General features: G+C 43.5%; 1 protein-coding gene across 2 annotated transcripts in view; it reads right to left on the reverse strand.

Moving 5' to 3' along the window:
• TMED10 (transmembrane p24 trafficking protein 10) overlaps positions 1-11314 on the reverse strand; it is a 35002-nt gene extending 23688 nt beyond the window's left edge. The window contains exon 1 of one of the 2 annotated variants that reach the window (XM_024997589.2): positions 11054-11314. In XM_024997589.2, the coding sequence (XP_024853357.1) occupies positions 11054-11278 (225 nt within the window). In that variant the 5' untranslated portion in view covers positions 11279-11314. 2 annotated transcript variants of the gene reach the window in all.
• Positions 11315-16321: the final 5007 nt, after the last annotated feature.

Consider the following 16321-nt stretch of genomic DNA (forward strand, 5'->3'; position numbering starts at 1 on the left):
GTGGTGACTACAGCCATAAAATGAAAAGACACTTGTTCCTTGGAAGAAAAGCTATGACCAACCTAGACAGCATGTTAAAAAGCAGAGATGTTAGTTTGCTGACAAAGGTCCTTCTAGTCAAAGCTATGGTTTTTCCAGTAGTCATGTATGGATGTGAGAGCTGGACTATAAAGAAAGCGGAGAGCCAAAGAATTGATGTTTTTGAACTGTGGTGTTGGGGAAGACTCGAGAGTCCCGTGGACTGCAAGGAAATCAAACCAGTCCGTCCTAAAGGTGATCAGCCTGAATTTTCATTGGAAGGACTGATGCTGAAGCCAAAACTCATTACTTTGGCCAGCTGATGACTCATTGGAAAAAACCCAGATGCTGGCAAAGACTGAGGGCAGGAGGAGAAGGGGACAACAGAGGATGAGATGGTTGGATGGTATCACTGACTGAACGGACATGAGTTTGAGCAAACTCCAGGAGTTGGTGACGGACAGGGAAGCCTGGTGTGATGAAGTCCATGGGGTCACAAAACGTTGGACACAACTGAGCAACTGAAGTGAACAAAGGAGGTATTCAATGAATCATTTTAGCTGCTACTAGGCCACAGTAAGAAGTATCAGACGACTTCAGAAATTCCTGCATGTGTTTTACTGATAAGTAATAAACACAAAGGACTCAACAACATTATGTTTGGGGGAGGAGAAGAGAGGACTGTGGATGCATATATAATGATCAGAGGTTGCAAGTCCATACGTTTCAGTTTGTAAGAGTTCACGCTGAATCTAAAGCTGTAGGGTCTATTACTCTAATGGGAGAGAACACCAAATCACGAAGATGCTATAGTATTACACTAGAAAAGTAGTATCAGAAATACTTCCAAGAGGCTATATACAAAGAATATGGATGACTCTGATAGCCTAGCAGCTATATTTAAAACAAATTTACTCTGATCTTTCAAACAAGATTAAGTATGAAGTCTACCAACAGCATCCCTGAAATCAAAGGACATCTAGATTTTACCCAGAACAAAGTCAAACTTAGAAGGCCATAAGCAGCATCTAGCAACACTAAATTCTTTCAAATTTCCAACACAATTCAGCAATGGCATAGCATAGCACAGAAGTGATGTTTAAAGAAGCTTCTGAAGTACTGAAAACTAGACATGGAAAATTTCCAGGCAGTGGTATGATAATGGATAGATGCTCTCTTCCTGATTCCATCAGCATTTACTGTATTAACTCAACACAGGCAATACGTCATTATTGACTGGGGGGGTGGGAGTGAGGGGGAGTGCAGGGTAGGCGGGGGAGAAAAAGAGGGAGGAAGGGAAGGGGAATGAGAAGGAAAGACCAGTTGCTGCCCTAACAATACTGCTGCGGGGGTGAAGCCAGATCAAATGTTTTTTTTCATACTGTTCCAAAGTTATTTACGGTAAAAACCTCCAGTGTGACCCTTTCAGGCACAAACAAAGCCTTGTTCTTTCTTAACAACTAGTCCCTTGATTTCCCACAAGTTGTGTCGAACAATGAGGTTGGGGGCACAGGATAAAGCAGATGACATCAACCTCCCTCAAGTCGGAGGCTTGTTTGGGAGCCCAAATTCTGGTCTGTGGCCAGCTGGCTGATTTCACAGAAGGCTCCACTGTCCAGGCTTCGAGGCTGCATATGCATATGGGGGCCACAGCTCAGGATCAACCACCAGTCAGCAACTCACACAAGAAACAGTAAAGAAGCCACTGCAGCCCACTAGATTACCTTTAGAAATCAGTTCCCCTTCCCTAGAAACACGAGAAGTCATCATAAAGACATGATACAGAAATTTCAAATTCTAAGCAGCCCCCTTCTCTAGATCACTTGAAAAGAGAGAAGGCTGTGGACAAATGTCGAATGAGAAAGGTTTAAATGAAGTAATGTTGTTTAACTTTTATGGAGATAGAAACACACAATCAGGTTTTAATTTAAATCTAGAAATTAGTATATAACACATCATTACATTTTAATGTACCAATCAGCTTTCTGTACTAAACCATCTATTTCTTGATCTGTTTCTAATCCACTGGATAACAGTCACATCAAATGTAAATTTGAGAAAGATGTATTTTTCTTAAGAGAAAAAGATCAGCCCTCAGCATAGACAACAGTAATCATGAGCTGAAGCGTTAACTACTCCAAATAAAATCAATTAAATGTGTAGCGCACATGAGTGCGCACACATTCGCGCGCATGCGCACACACACACGATCTTTTCATACAGCTTTTAGTGGTGGAAAAAATTATAGACCAATGGTTTCCCAACGGCCAAGGTTCTTCTTGATCATTTTTAGGGTTAAACTGTGATAGGCCTATGACTCAACGCTGAACTTTCCAAATGATCTTGTTTGGCTTTCTCATCTGTAAGCTAGCTGGGAAACACTGGGACCATATCTGAGTGTAATAGCCAAATAAAAAATAATCTCATTTGGCAAAATGAATTATTAATAGCAACAGCACTCTTGAAGAATGACAATAAGAAAAAAGTTAGACCAATTGGATTATTTGGAAGAAGCTAAAAATGTATAAGTGACCTAAATTATTACCATCAGGCTTTTCTTTCTTTTCTGGTGATGATTATGACATCTCCTCACAACTGCTTTCTCTTTTTTCTGTAATGTATTTCCAAAGTATAAATCACCCTTAGGCAATAACTCATCTCATCCCCTAAAATTAATTCACCCTCCAATTTTCACTATTAACACGGATTCCAAAGAACAACGGATACTGGAATCTCCATCTTTATGAAAATGTCTTTATGAAAATGTGGTTTGTAACTCACAGATTCTGAGTCCCTACAACAGGCTTTTATTGTGGACCTGAAGTATGAGAAAACTTCTATGTTCACTCTGCAGAATGGGCTGGTATTTCCTGCTTGAATTCTGTGCAGCAATCTTTAAATCTGAAACTATTTAGCCTGATTTAGCCTCATTTTATGAAACGAGTAGGGAAGGAATAACCTCAATTGGAAATCTCAACAGAAAACACATCCCAATATGGGCCTGAAGGAGAAATCTTTGCAACATAGTCCCACCCATCATTTCAATCCACTTCTCTCTCTGTTCAGAAAGGCCTTGGCTGGGGCTTCCCTGGTAGCTCAGTGGTAAAGACTCTGTCTGCCAACTGAGGAGACACAGGTTTGATGCCTGATCTGGGAAGATTCCTGCATGCTACCAAGCAACTTAAGCCCATGGGCCACAACTATTGAGCCTGTGCTCTAGAGCCTGGGAGCTGCAACTACTGAAGCCCGTGCGTACTAGAGTCAGTGAAGCCACTGCAAACCAGAGGCCTGCTCACCGTAACCAGAGAGTAGCCCCAACTCCACGACTGGAGAAAAGACCCAGAACAATAGAAAATTAATTAATTAAATTAAAAAAAAAAAAAGAAAGGCCTTGGCTGGCCACTCAAATACATTTTACCCTATTAACCACTCCTTACCACCTATTGCTTGATTTTCATTATAATCCTTATTACTACCTGAGATTTGTCTGTATTTTTTTAAACTTGTATTTTGTCTTTGTTCTCACTAGAGGTCAAGGACCTGTCTGCTATGCATGCCTATAATCCCAGCTATGTCTGGCATTTGTACTAAGTATTAAATAAATATTTACTGAATGAATGGGAAAATCACAAAACCTCAGAATTACTCATTAAAATGCTCTTTATCTGTCACTGCAATGACACAGGGAGAGGAAGTTAGATAGGCAATTCAATTTTCATTTACTAGAGAGAAAAGCAAAGTACTAATATCTATGGCCCACTGCAATAAGCCCTGCACAATAAAGAGATCATTCCATTAGCCCTTCTAATAATTCTACAAACACTATCATCCCCATCTTACATAGAAGAGACTCAGAGAGAAAGGTTAAGTAATTCCCCTAAGACCATACCCCCTTTAAATGGTGGAGCTGATGGGATCTGAATCCAAATCTGTCTGACTCCAGACCCAAGCTCAATAAGACTAAAATATTTAACTCAGTTGTACAATAATGCCTACACAGTAGGCATGACATTACTTTCCATTATTGGGGAAGCACACAGGAGAGGTGTACAGGCAAAGACTGGTCCCCATTAAGAGAACACTGTGCTCAAAGAACTGCAAGGTATTCAGAATGGCTACAGTTAGGAGTAGGAGGAGACAAGTGAAGAGGAAAAGATCAGAGATTAGATTAGGACAGTGCCAATTCATTTGTTCATTCATTCCTTAGGCTGAAGTCCTACTTTGTACCATCCACTGTATTCATTTCAGTTCAGTTGCTCAGTCGTGTCCGACTCTCTGCGACCCCATGAATCGCAGCACACCAGGCCTCCCTGTCCATCACCAACTCCCAGAGTCCACCCAAACTCATGTGCATCGAGTCGGTGATGCCATCCAGCCATCTCATTCTCTGTCGTCCCCTTTTCCTCCTGCCTCTCAATCCCTCCCAGCATCACGGTCTTTTCCAATGAGTCAACTCTTCGCATGAGGTGGCCAAAGTATTGGAGTTTCAGCCTCAGCATCAGTCCTTCCAATGAACACCCAGGACTGATCTCCTTGGATGGACTGGTTGGATCTCCTTGCAGTCCAAGGGACTCTCAAGAGTCTTCTCCAACAGTTCAAAAGCATCAATTCTTCAGCACTCAGCTTTCTTCATAGTCCAACTCTCACATCCATACATGACCACTGGAAAAACCATAGCCTTGACTAGATGGACCTTTGTTGGCAAAGTAGTATCTCTGCTTTTGAATATGCTATCTAGGTTGGTCATAACTTTCTTTCCAAGGAGTAAGTGTCTTTTAATTTCATGGCTGCAATCACCATCTGCAGTGATTTTGGAGCCCAGAAAAATAAAGTCTGACACTGTTTCCCCATCTATTTCCCATGAAATGATGGGACCGGATGCCATGATCTTTGTTTTCTGAATGTTGAGCTTTAAGCCAACTTTTTCACTCTCCTCTTTCACTTTCATCAAGAGGCTCTTTAGTTCTTTTTCACTTTCTGCCATAAGGGTGGTGTCATCTGCATATCTGAGGTTATTGGTATTTCTCCCGGCAATCTTGATTCCAGCTTGTGTTCCTTCCAGTCCAGCGTTTCTCATGATGTACTCTGCATAGAAGTTAAATAAACAGGGTGGCAATATACAGCCTTGACGTACTCCTTTTCCTATTTGGAACCAGTCTGTTGTTCCATGTCCAGTTATAACTGTGGCTTCCTGACCTGCATACAGCTTTCTCAAGAGGCAGGTCAGGTGGTCTGGTATTCCCGCCTCTTTTAGAATTTTCCACAGTTTGTTGTGATCCACACAGTCAAAGGCTTTGGCATAGTCAATAAAGCAGAAATAGATGTTTTTCTGGAACTCTCTTGCTTTTTCCATGATCCAGCGGATGTTGGCAATCTGATCTCTGGTTCCTCTGCCTTTTCTAAAACCAGCTTGAACATCTGGAAGTTCACAGTTCACGTATTGCTGAAGCCTGGCTTGGAGAATTTTGAGCATTATTTTACTAGCGTGTGAGATGAGTGCAATTGGGCAGTAGTTTGAGCATTCTTTGGCATTGCCTTTCTTTGGGATTGGAATGAAAACTGACCTTTTCCAGTCCTGTGGCCACTGCTGAATTTTCCAAATTTGTTGGCATATTGAGTGCAGCACTTTCACAGCATCATCTTTCAGGATTTGAAATAGCTCAACTGGAATTCCATCACCTCCACTTTGTTCATAGTGATGCTTTCTAAGGCCCACTTGACTTCACCTTCCAGGATGTCTGTATTAGACACAAGCATTTCAATGACGATTCAGACACAGGCTCTGCTCAAGCTTAAAGTCTACCTGAGGAGATGGGTAAACACTGAACTACAAGGTAGAGTGATATATGGTGACACTCATGTATTCACTGGACGTTAAGGTGCTCCGTGACAGGAGGATGATGAATGAGACAGGTTTATCAAGACACTACATTCACAAAGATCCTTCTAAGAGAGACCGTCTCAATCAGGGCAATAGCTAAATGCCAAGCCCAGGTGACCAACTTTTGCAGAAAGTATCCATTTCTCCAAACCGTGGCTGCTTAAACCAGGGGTGGATATATGACCAAAAGGAAGATAATTAACAGGCTGTCTGGAGACCTAGAATATGGCCTGGGATATAAAAAGAAGCTGAACCACTCAGATCCTTGCACACTGGAGTTGCACCTCAGAAGGTAAAATGATGCTTAGAGAGAATTCTTGAGGCAGAGTCTGGGCAGTGAGTGGTCAAACTTTAAGAGAAAGCAGAACTAAGTGGACAGAGGCTATGAAAAAGTTTGCAAATTGTGCTAAGGAGTGTGATCAAGCTCACATATAGGTTCTGCAGCCTGCACAATATATTAAACTTTTAAAAATGACACCTGACTTATGGTCTCTAAAATACCATGCCTCACAAAAAGGAACCACAACTTCCTGGAGGAACAGCTGCATGCAAGTCAGGGGTTCGACATACAAAAGATGAGCCAAGGGTACCACCTCGCTATTCCACGAAAGAGGGAAGCCATCAAAGTCCAACAGGATTGGGTCAAAAAGATACAGGAGCCAAAGGGACAAGTGTACATAAAGAATGACTGCAACTGACTAAAACAAGCACTCCAAAAATGGAAGTAAACAACAATAAAAAATGATCTCAGTATAACACTTCAAACAGCAACAGCCTTCTTCAGACTACAGTGGGAATGACAAGAGCAACAACTACTTGCTGTGAAAACCAACAATACAAAAGAATGGGCTCTGCACTAAGCCCGACTCTCGTTCCTGAGTTACAGAGTGACCGAATGGCTTTAAGTGATGCATTTCTTAGGAGTAATTCCAGCTAGTAAACATGAAATGAACAATCAGAAAATCATCATTTCACAATCTTAATGAAACAATATACCCATATAAATCATCAATAGCTTCACAAGTTAAAGATTAATTGGCAGCTTTGCATTAGAGGCTCCAGGCTGTTACCAACTTCGTAGGCAGGATAATGTTCCCAACCCCCAAGAGATGTCCATATCCTTATTTCCAGAACTTGTGAATGTGTGATTCTATGTGGCAAAAAGGGGTTTGCAGATGTGAATTAAATTAAGGGTCCTTATAAGGGAAAGAAAGAAGTAGGAGAGTCAGAGGAGATGAGATGATAGAAGCTGAGAAGGGAGAGAGGTTTGGGTGGGAGAAAGGAAGAGAAAGTTTTGGAGATACCATGCTTCTGGCTTTGAAGATGGAGGAAGGGGTCACCAGTCAGAGTGCAGGTGGCCTCTAGAAGTTGGAAATGGCAAGTAAATGGATTCTCCCCTAGAGCCTGCAGAAGGAACACAGTACTGTTGACACCTTGATTTTAGGACATCTGAACTCTAGAACTGGAAGATAAATGTGTGCAGTGAGCCACCAGTGAAAGTCACTCAGTTGTGTCCGATTCTTTGTGACCCCATGGACTCTCCAGGCCAGAATACTGGAGTAGGTAGCCTTTCCCTTCTCCAGGGTATCTTCCCAACCCAGGGATCAAACCCAGGTGTCCCACATTGCAGGCGGATTCTTTACCAGCTGAGCCACAAAGGAAGCCCAAGAATACTGGAGTGGGTAGCCTATCCCTTTCTCCAGTGGATCTTCCTGACCCAGGAATAGAACCGGGCTCTCCTGCATTGCAGGTGGATTCTTTACCAGCTGAACTACCAGTGAGCCACTAAGTCCATGATAACTTGTTTAGAGCAGCAGTTGGACTTTAATACACACACTGAATCTACTGATCTACCTTAGCAGCACTGATGGGCACAAAAGTGCTTGTGCAGTGCCATGATGTCACATGAGGTACACAATACCACTCGTGAAGTAACCTCACATAAACCCGAATCTAGTTACCTATTTATAGTTGATTACTTTTACAAGAACATGGAGGTACAGACTCGTCAAATGACACCTCAAGGAAGCAGAGACAGACCTACAATGTAGGACATGATTTAAGGACCACTGACCCCAACAATATAATTTCAAGCATATAAAAAAAAGGGAGCTGGGGAAGAGAGAGTGAAACTATTGTAGATTAAAGAGACTTGAGAGATACAACAAATTAATTTTAAATAGCTATTTTTGAGACAAGTGGAGAAATTTGAGTATGAAGTGGGTAGGTGGCTCAGCGATAAAGAATCCGCCTGCCAATGCAGGAGATGTGGGTTTGATCCCTGACTTGGGAAGATCCCCTGGAGGAAGAAATGGCAACCTACTCCAGAATTCTCACCTGGGAAAGCCCATGGACATAGAAGTCTAGAGGGCTACAGTACATGGGGTCACAAGAGAGTCAGATACAATTTAGTGACTAAACATCAATCAATCATTAGACAGCATTAAGGAATCATTGTTAACTTTGCAAGGCAGGAAAACAGCCACATAACATTGTGATTAAGTTCATATTTTTAAAGAGATTCATCCTGAAGTATGAAAGACTGAAACACCATGATACTCAGACTTTAGTTTAAAACGACTCAGCATAAAATGAGAAGGGAGAAGCAGTTAAGATGAAATAAGTGTGACACGATTCCGATAATCTGGGTAATGTGTACACATGGTGGACAGACTGTACTCTTCTCTATAAAAAAACAAATGCCAAGACCAACTTGAATTAGTTGGTGATATTTTAAAATCAAGAGCTTTCGCTTAAAAATCTGGATTTCTAACTTCATTTGAAAAACCAGATGTGGCAACAGGTCCACATCAAGAGATAAGTACTGACTATTCCAAACTGACAGCTTCCACTACTCCCAGTTATCCCTCATTTATCAATCATGGCTGCCGTTTTTCTTATAGCTGGCCCAATTCATTCATTTTTGTTACCTACTTGGCATCCAGGAGAAGGACCTCAGAGGTAGTCTGAGTCAGCTGGCCAGTAGCAAGAGAACAGAGCAGACAGAGGATGAGACGGTTGGATGGCATCACCGACTCAATGGACGTGAGTCTGAGAAAACTCTGGAGGATGGTGAAAGACGCCAGGGAGGCCTGGTGTGCAGCAGTTCATGGGGTTGCAGAGTCGGGCCCGACTTAGAAATAAACAACCACAAAGCAAGAGAACAGAGCAGACATGGGGAGAGCAAGTGTGTGATGATAAAACGGTAGCATGTAGATACAGATTCCTGCTGCCGAGGTCCCTTCAGCAGCCTTGGATGTAAATGTAATTCCTGTAAGAACCTGCTATATTATATGCTTCCTGTATTAAGTGCTTACTAGAAGCAAGGCAGTATGCTTGACATTCAGAAAAAAATGAACACGAAAATAACAACTGCCCTCACGATACTAATAGTTTAATGAGGAAGACAAGATATAATACTAGTTACACTGTAAGATGAAAATAAACTGAGTTTAGGGTACTGTTCAGGGTGGCTCATATATAAAATGCAAAGGGGAGTGATGACAACGTACGTAAAGCTTCAGGAACAGATCATGAAGAGTGCTACAGAGTATGTTGGAAAATTTCAACTTTACCAGGTGAAGAATAGTTAAGGTTTTAAATCGTAAGTACAAATCAGAGGAGCAACACTAGAGATGAGAGTAAACTCTCTTTCATTGCTCAAATTCTTTGATTCTATGCCCTACACCCTTTGACGAGCCAGAAGCAGGACCCCCAAAATACTGTATCTAAGCCTATAAAATTATGCCATCATTCCTTTCTTGGCCAGAGAGAAGTTTGGGGCCTGAAGAGAATAACAAAAGTCTGGGTCATGGTGCAACAGTGGTGAAAATAGTTTTTACCTCTCAAAGTTTAAATAATCTGCATCTGTTAACCACTGTGCATACTCAGTCGCTTTAGTCATGCCCAACTCTTTGTGACTGTAGGCCCCGCCAGGCTCCTCTGTCCACACAAGAATACTGCAGTGAGTTGCCATGCCCTTCTCTCCAGGAAATCTTCCTGACCCAGGGACCCAACCCTCATTTCCAGAGTCTCCTACACTGCAGGTGGATTCTTCACCCTTTGACCCACCAAGGAGGCCATCTGTTACCACTAATGGGTTCCAATACTTACAAATAAAACTATGATTTTATTACACCCAAAGCTCTAATTTAGTGTAAAAATGTTTCTTCCTGTCTGGGTTCAAGACCCCTCCTGTTAAAAACAAAAACCAGGTGCTTATAGTGAATGAATAAAATTACCTAAAATGCAATCAAATATTGACAGATATTGAACACATTAACGCTTCGAAGATCAGGTCTGGTCATCCCAAATCAATATTGGACCAAACTGGCAATACAGTAATACTTGTCACCATCCAAGAGTATCACTGAAATTTACAGAAAACTTGGCCAAGCCCAGACTCTGGGGAACCAGAAAGGAAAGGACTAGAGACTGAGACCGTTTTGTCACCAAAAATCGACTTTAATCAATCACAGGAATGACAAATAAAAGACACGGTGAGAATAAGATTGCAGCAGTTTTCTGTCACCTTACTTAACTCCCAACCTAAGAATCCACTTCAGCTCTGACACCAGCTCTATTACCTTTCTGAGCCTCCGTTTTATCATGTGTAAAATGAGGCTAAACAGTACTTAGTTCATAGGGTAATGTACGAACTAAATGCTAATATGTGTACAGCAGCACGGGACCTGAACACAGCTGATGCTCAAGAAATAACAGCTTTTTATTATTCACAGTAAATCTGATTCCATTATTTTCCTGCAGGTATCAATGTCTTATGATGATGATCCCCACAAATAATCAGCCTCCAAAGACTTCTTTGAAGACCCCTAGTTACCAGTTCAAGGTACCTAAAACCAAAACAGGAACAAGACCACAAGGACCCAAAGTCAAGGCCGCGGCCGCTCAGCGGTCACCACATCCGCCAAGGCCCTGGCGGGCCCTCTAAAGGGTTCCCGGCTTCGGTGCGCGGTTCCCAGTCCCGCCCCGCGACCGCCAACGAGCGGGGTGAGGGGGCGGTCTCGACGGCGCGCCCTTCGCGCTCCGCGCGGCCAGGCCGGCCCTCCAGACCTCCGCCCGCCCGACTCCCCGATCCTCGGCCACCTCGCCGGCGCCTGCGGTCTCCCCTCCCCGCCCCGCCCCGCGCCGCACCTTGAGATGGGTGCGCAGGCCGCCGGCGCCCCCAGACTGGTCGGTGATCTCGTACGCGCCCGTCACCAGCAGGTCCTTGTGGATCTCCTCGCGGAGGCACTTGCGGGAGTTAACGGGAAGGTGGAAGGAGATGGCGAGGACCGAGCTGGGGCCCAGCAGGAGTAGCAGCAGCAACGCGAACGGGCAAGGGCCACGCTGAGCCTGTGGGCCTGAGGAGCCAGACATGGTGCCGGAGACTGTTCGCCGCCCTGGGCCTCGATCGCGCCGGAACCGGGAGGGCCCACGGAACTCACCTCTGACCTTCTCAAAGTCGCCGGCGCCATTTTGGAGACTGGCAAATAGACTGGGGAGGGGGGAATGTATTAGTAAACCTTTATAAAGCGAAGAAGGGATATGATACTACGTCATGCCCACAAATTAAAACGGTTAAATGAGATTTTTCTAGGGGTTTCCAGGAAAAGTTTCATTTTTATTAAGCTCAGTGCCTGCTCAGTCGGCCATAGCAAGTACGGGCAGCTCAGGAAGTAATTTTCTTTTAATTTCCGGAAGTAGCGCCCGCGATGTTTAAGGTCGGTGATACCATAGCAACCAAGCCCCAATAGGAAACAGCCACACTGCCTATCGCTGGGCCCGCCCACCGACCACCGCGGACCGGCTGTGGGGCGGCCCTAGCACCCTGGTGACAGTTGGGACGTAGAGCACCTAAGAGGAAGACTTCGAGAAGCTGAGGAAAGATTCTAATTTGGCTATTAGGCGAGTGGGGGCCAGAACTTGAGAGAAGTGGTAGAAGTCACCTGGTGAATGTGAGCTGGAGGTGTCCAGTTCGTGGGCCTGAGTGGGGGTTATTTAGGCTGTAGTAACTAATTTCTGAATGTGCATCTTATTTAGCAAATATTGAGCACCTACTCTGCCAGGTAGTATTCAAACTAAATTTGGATTAATATTTAAATTGAATGAACACTGTAGATGGACCTAATGTGGTTTACCAGATAAGAGTTGTACACGGAGGGCAAGTATTGGTGTATTTTAAACGTTTAAAATACCGTCTTACTAGTCATAGCAAGAAAATTTACATAGTAATCATTCATGCTTTCCTGTAATAAATATTTATTGACTGCCTACTGTGTGCCAGACTCTATACCATTCGTACATACTGACATGTTTATTGATTTAACCATTATGGGGATTCAAGGCTGAAAAAAATAGGAAGATGAAAAAAAGAGTACTTAGTTTGAAATTATCTTACTTTGATTCATGTTTATTGAGCATCTACAGAAATACCCAGAAGGTGGACTGTCTGCACTTAGCAAATTAAATAACTGTTCCGTATTTATAACTTATTTCAGTCTACCTAGTTTTTCTGGAACTGAAGTTGCACAAACAAAACAAGAACAAACATAAAGGAGCTGTAAAGCATTTTCAGTTCAGTTCAGTTGCTCAGTTGTGTCCAACTCTTTGCAACCCCAAGAACCACAGCATGTCAGGCCTCCCTGTCCATCACCAACTCCTGGAGTCCACCCAAACCCATGTCCATTGAGTTGATAATGCCATCCAACCATGTCATCCTCTGTTGTCCCCTTCTCCTCCTGCACTCAATCTTTCCCAGCATCAGGGTCTTTTCAAATGAGTCAGCTCTTCATAAATCATTTTAAAATTTGACAAATGCCATATAATAATTATTTTATGAGGTGTCTACTTAGGGACACTTATTTGATTATTTTATCCCTCTTCAAAGAGATATGATTGCTAATCTACTCATTGGTGGTTTAGTCGCTAAGTTGTGTCTGACTCTTGTGACCCCGTGGAATGTAGCCCACCAGGCTCTTCTGTCTGTGGGATTCTCCAGACAGGAATACTGGAGTGGGTTGCCATGCCCTCCTCAAGGGGATCTTCCCAACCCAGGGATCCAACCCAGGTCTCCTGCATTGCAGGCAGTCTCCTGCATTGCCAGCAACTCTTTAACAATTGAGCCACCAGGGACACTCTCTTAGTGTGTGTGTCCGAAGTTGCTTCAGTCATGTCTGACTCTTTGTGACCCTGTGGACTGTAACCCACCAGGCTCCTCTGTCCTTGGGATTTCCCAGTACATCCTGATATTTTGCATTGGCCTTTTCCTTGCCAGTACATGGAATCAGTACCAAGTCATTATCTAATTCATTGTTTACTCACAGTCCTGAGGCTCTGCTGATCATCAGCAAGAGATTTGCAAACCATAACAAAAAACCTATGTGTATGTTTTCTTTAGATTTCTTACATTTGAATAATAGCTTATATGTTTTAAAATATTTTCACACATATTAATTATGTTGGTTGGCACTTTCAAAAACCAGTGTGACATAGGCTGAGCAAATCTTTTGATTTTATAAATGAGGAAACTGAGGTTCTGAGACCCCAAAGAATTCTTGTACCCAAAGTCCCATAGTTTAAAAGTGACAAAGTCAGTCTGAGGGCCTGAACTATCTTTAGAAAGGTGCTGTTAATATTATTTATATTTTACAGGTGAAGAAATTATATTTTACTTAGAGAAATTGAGTTACTTTCCCCAGTCACAGCTCTCAAGTCCTTTCCTGTCTCACTTATCCTGGCCCTCAGCTCTTTCCTGTCCCCCGCCCCCTCTGCCCCCCCTTCCCTCCTTTATATTTTCTCCTTAGTACTCGTCACTATCTAATGCTGCATACATTTTACTTATTTATCATTAATAATTTAATGATAAATCTGTCTTAATATTAATCTGTCTCCTTAATTAGGATATCTATTTTGTTAGGCGCAGGGATTTTTGTCTATTTTGTTCACTACTTTATTTTCTGAATCTCAAATAGTGCCTGGCACTTAGAAGGCACAATAAATAAAGATTCAATGAATGCAAGATTAATTCCTTAGCACCTCGCAGGAGGTCTAACAGCAAATCTATTCCATTATTCCTTAGTTGTTTTCACACAAATTTATTTAATCCATAATGTATTCAAAGTGTAGGATACCACTTCAGTTTCAGCAACATGTTTGTGTTTTTTTTTTTTAATTGAAAAATGTGTTCTTGTTTCCATTCAAAATTACAGGGAAAAAAACAAAAAACTCCCCTCTGCTATGTAACTAGAGGGCAGAGTAGATACTCCAGGGAATGAGAACTTTTCAACTCTGCCTCTGTGTTAAATAAGGATTTCCCTGGTGGCTCAGATTGTAAGGAATCTTCCTGCAATGCAGGAGACATAAAAGATGTGGGTTCGATCCCTGGGTTGGGAAGATCCCCTGGAGAAGAGAATAACAAATAAGGTACCATTTCACATCTCTTTGGGGAAAAGGCCTCATTCTGAATTGGAGAGCAAATGGAAAGTGTCCCACAACTAAAGAAAATGTGTTTTTTTTTTTTTTTTTTACCCCCTGGCCTCACAGTGCTCTGCTATCGCATCATCCTGAAACTTCCCCAGCCAGCCTCACCTAAGATTCCTGAAAACCCCACTCCCCCACCCCAGCCTCTGGAGGTGAAGAGATGTCACCAGGATGCACCCTCCACCCAGTCTGTCTTTAAGCCACAGATTTCACAAACTTTCGTTTGTATGAGAGGGAGTTTGTTTAACACACACCTCACTCCAGACAGTGAATCAGAAGCTCTTATTAAAAATCTGCATTTGTAATAAGCTTGCTGGGCAGTTCTGTGGTTGGGAGTCTCTGGACGCTCCTATGGCCCCTTGATGCCTCCTTCAAGCAGCCTAATCCTCTGGTGTGGCTTGAGGCTCCCCGGCTCCCACGCAGAAGCAGTGAAGGATCCCTACCTCCGGTATCCCTGCCCATTTGCGTGTACAGTCCCACTCACAAAGCTGCATTTGAATAGCTAAAACAAGATGGGTTCTGTGAAGAGACAAGAGAGTCTTTTGGAAAGCAGTTTGTTATGTGTCATACTCTTTGACCCAGAGAGTGACTCCAAGGATATTTTCTGTGAGTCCTCTAAGTTCTAGAGTCCCCTGGGGAGCTGATCCTGGAAACTCTATGCTGCCCTGTGGGTGATCTCATCCCATCCAGGACTTGAAATGCATCCATAGAGGATAACTCCCAGGTGTGAATCTCCAGCCCTGCCCTCTCCCCTAAACTCCAGAGTCTGTATCAGGCTCCTGACTTGACATCTCCACTTGGATGACTAATAGGCAATTCACACTTAACTCTTGATTTGGCCTCTCCCCCTACTCCCAAATCTGCTGCTTTCCCCATCTCAGTAAATGACACCACTTTCTACTTCTTCACTGAGGCCATCCTTGTTTCCTCTTTCTCTTACCCCCCAACCCACACAGAGCCAGTTCATCAGCAAGTCCTATGAGTTCTGTGTCCTAAATATATGCCTATCAGTTTCCACTTCTTTCTGAGCTAGGGATCGGCCAAGTACTGCCCAGCTAGGCAGGCCAAATCCGTCTGGCAGCCTCCTGCTTTTATATTGCCCGGGAGCTAAGAATGGTTTCCACACTTGCAGAGGGTTGTTACAAATGAAGGAGAAGGGTCAGGAGAGAGAGGGGGAGAGGAAGAATGTGTGCAAGAGAGCTTATGTGGCTCACAAAACCTATTTACTATCTGACCCTTTACAGAAAAGTTTTCTTCTCTCACCAAGATTAGACTACAGCCTCCCTCCTGTTGTTTCTGCTTCCATTCTTGTGCCACTATAGCCACACTCCTTAATACGCCTCGTGATTTTCCTGAAAAGATGTAAATCAGACCGATCAGAATAAAGCCCAAATACTTTAGCACGTCCCACTGATTGCCACTGCAATCAGTCTCCTGCCTACCTCCCTAATCTCACCTTATTTGATGATCACTTCCTCCTACCTCCCACCCGGTCACTCTCCTGCAGTCCCTGGCCTTCCAAACAGCTGAAGTTTCTACCTGCATCAGGGCCTTTGCACTGAACGCCTACCTGGAACTCTCTTCTCCACACCTTGTCCCATGGGCCCTGGACTCTGAGGCTCTTCCTGCTGTTCAGGTCTCAATTCCAATGTCACCTCCCAGGGAGCCCACCTTACACAAGTAACCCTGTCCCCAGGTTACTTTTGATCATGCGATCTGGTTTTATTATCTATATAGGGTGCATGTGCATGCTAAGTGGCTCCAGTCGTGTCCAACTCTTTGCGACCCTATTGGACTCTAGCCCGCCAGGCTCCTCTGTCCGTGGAGGTCTTGAGGCAAGAATACTGGAGTCGGTTGCCGCCCTGTGCCAGGGGATCGTCTGGACCCATGGATGGAACCTGAATCTCTTACATCCCTTGCATTGGCAGTCAGGTTCTTTAC

This window comes from Bos taurus, chromosome 10 (assembly GCF_002263795.3).
Source record: "Bos taurus isolate L1 Dominette 01449 registration number 42190680 breed Hereford chromosome 10, ARS-UCD2.0, whole genome shotgun sequence".
In the NCBI taxonomy this organism is placed as follows: domain Eukaryota; kingdom Metazoa; phylum Chordata; class Mammalia; order Artiodactyla; family Bovidae; genus Bos; species Bos taurus.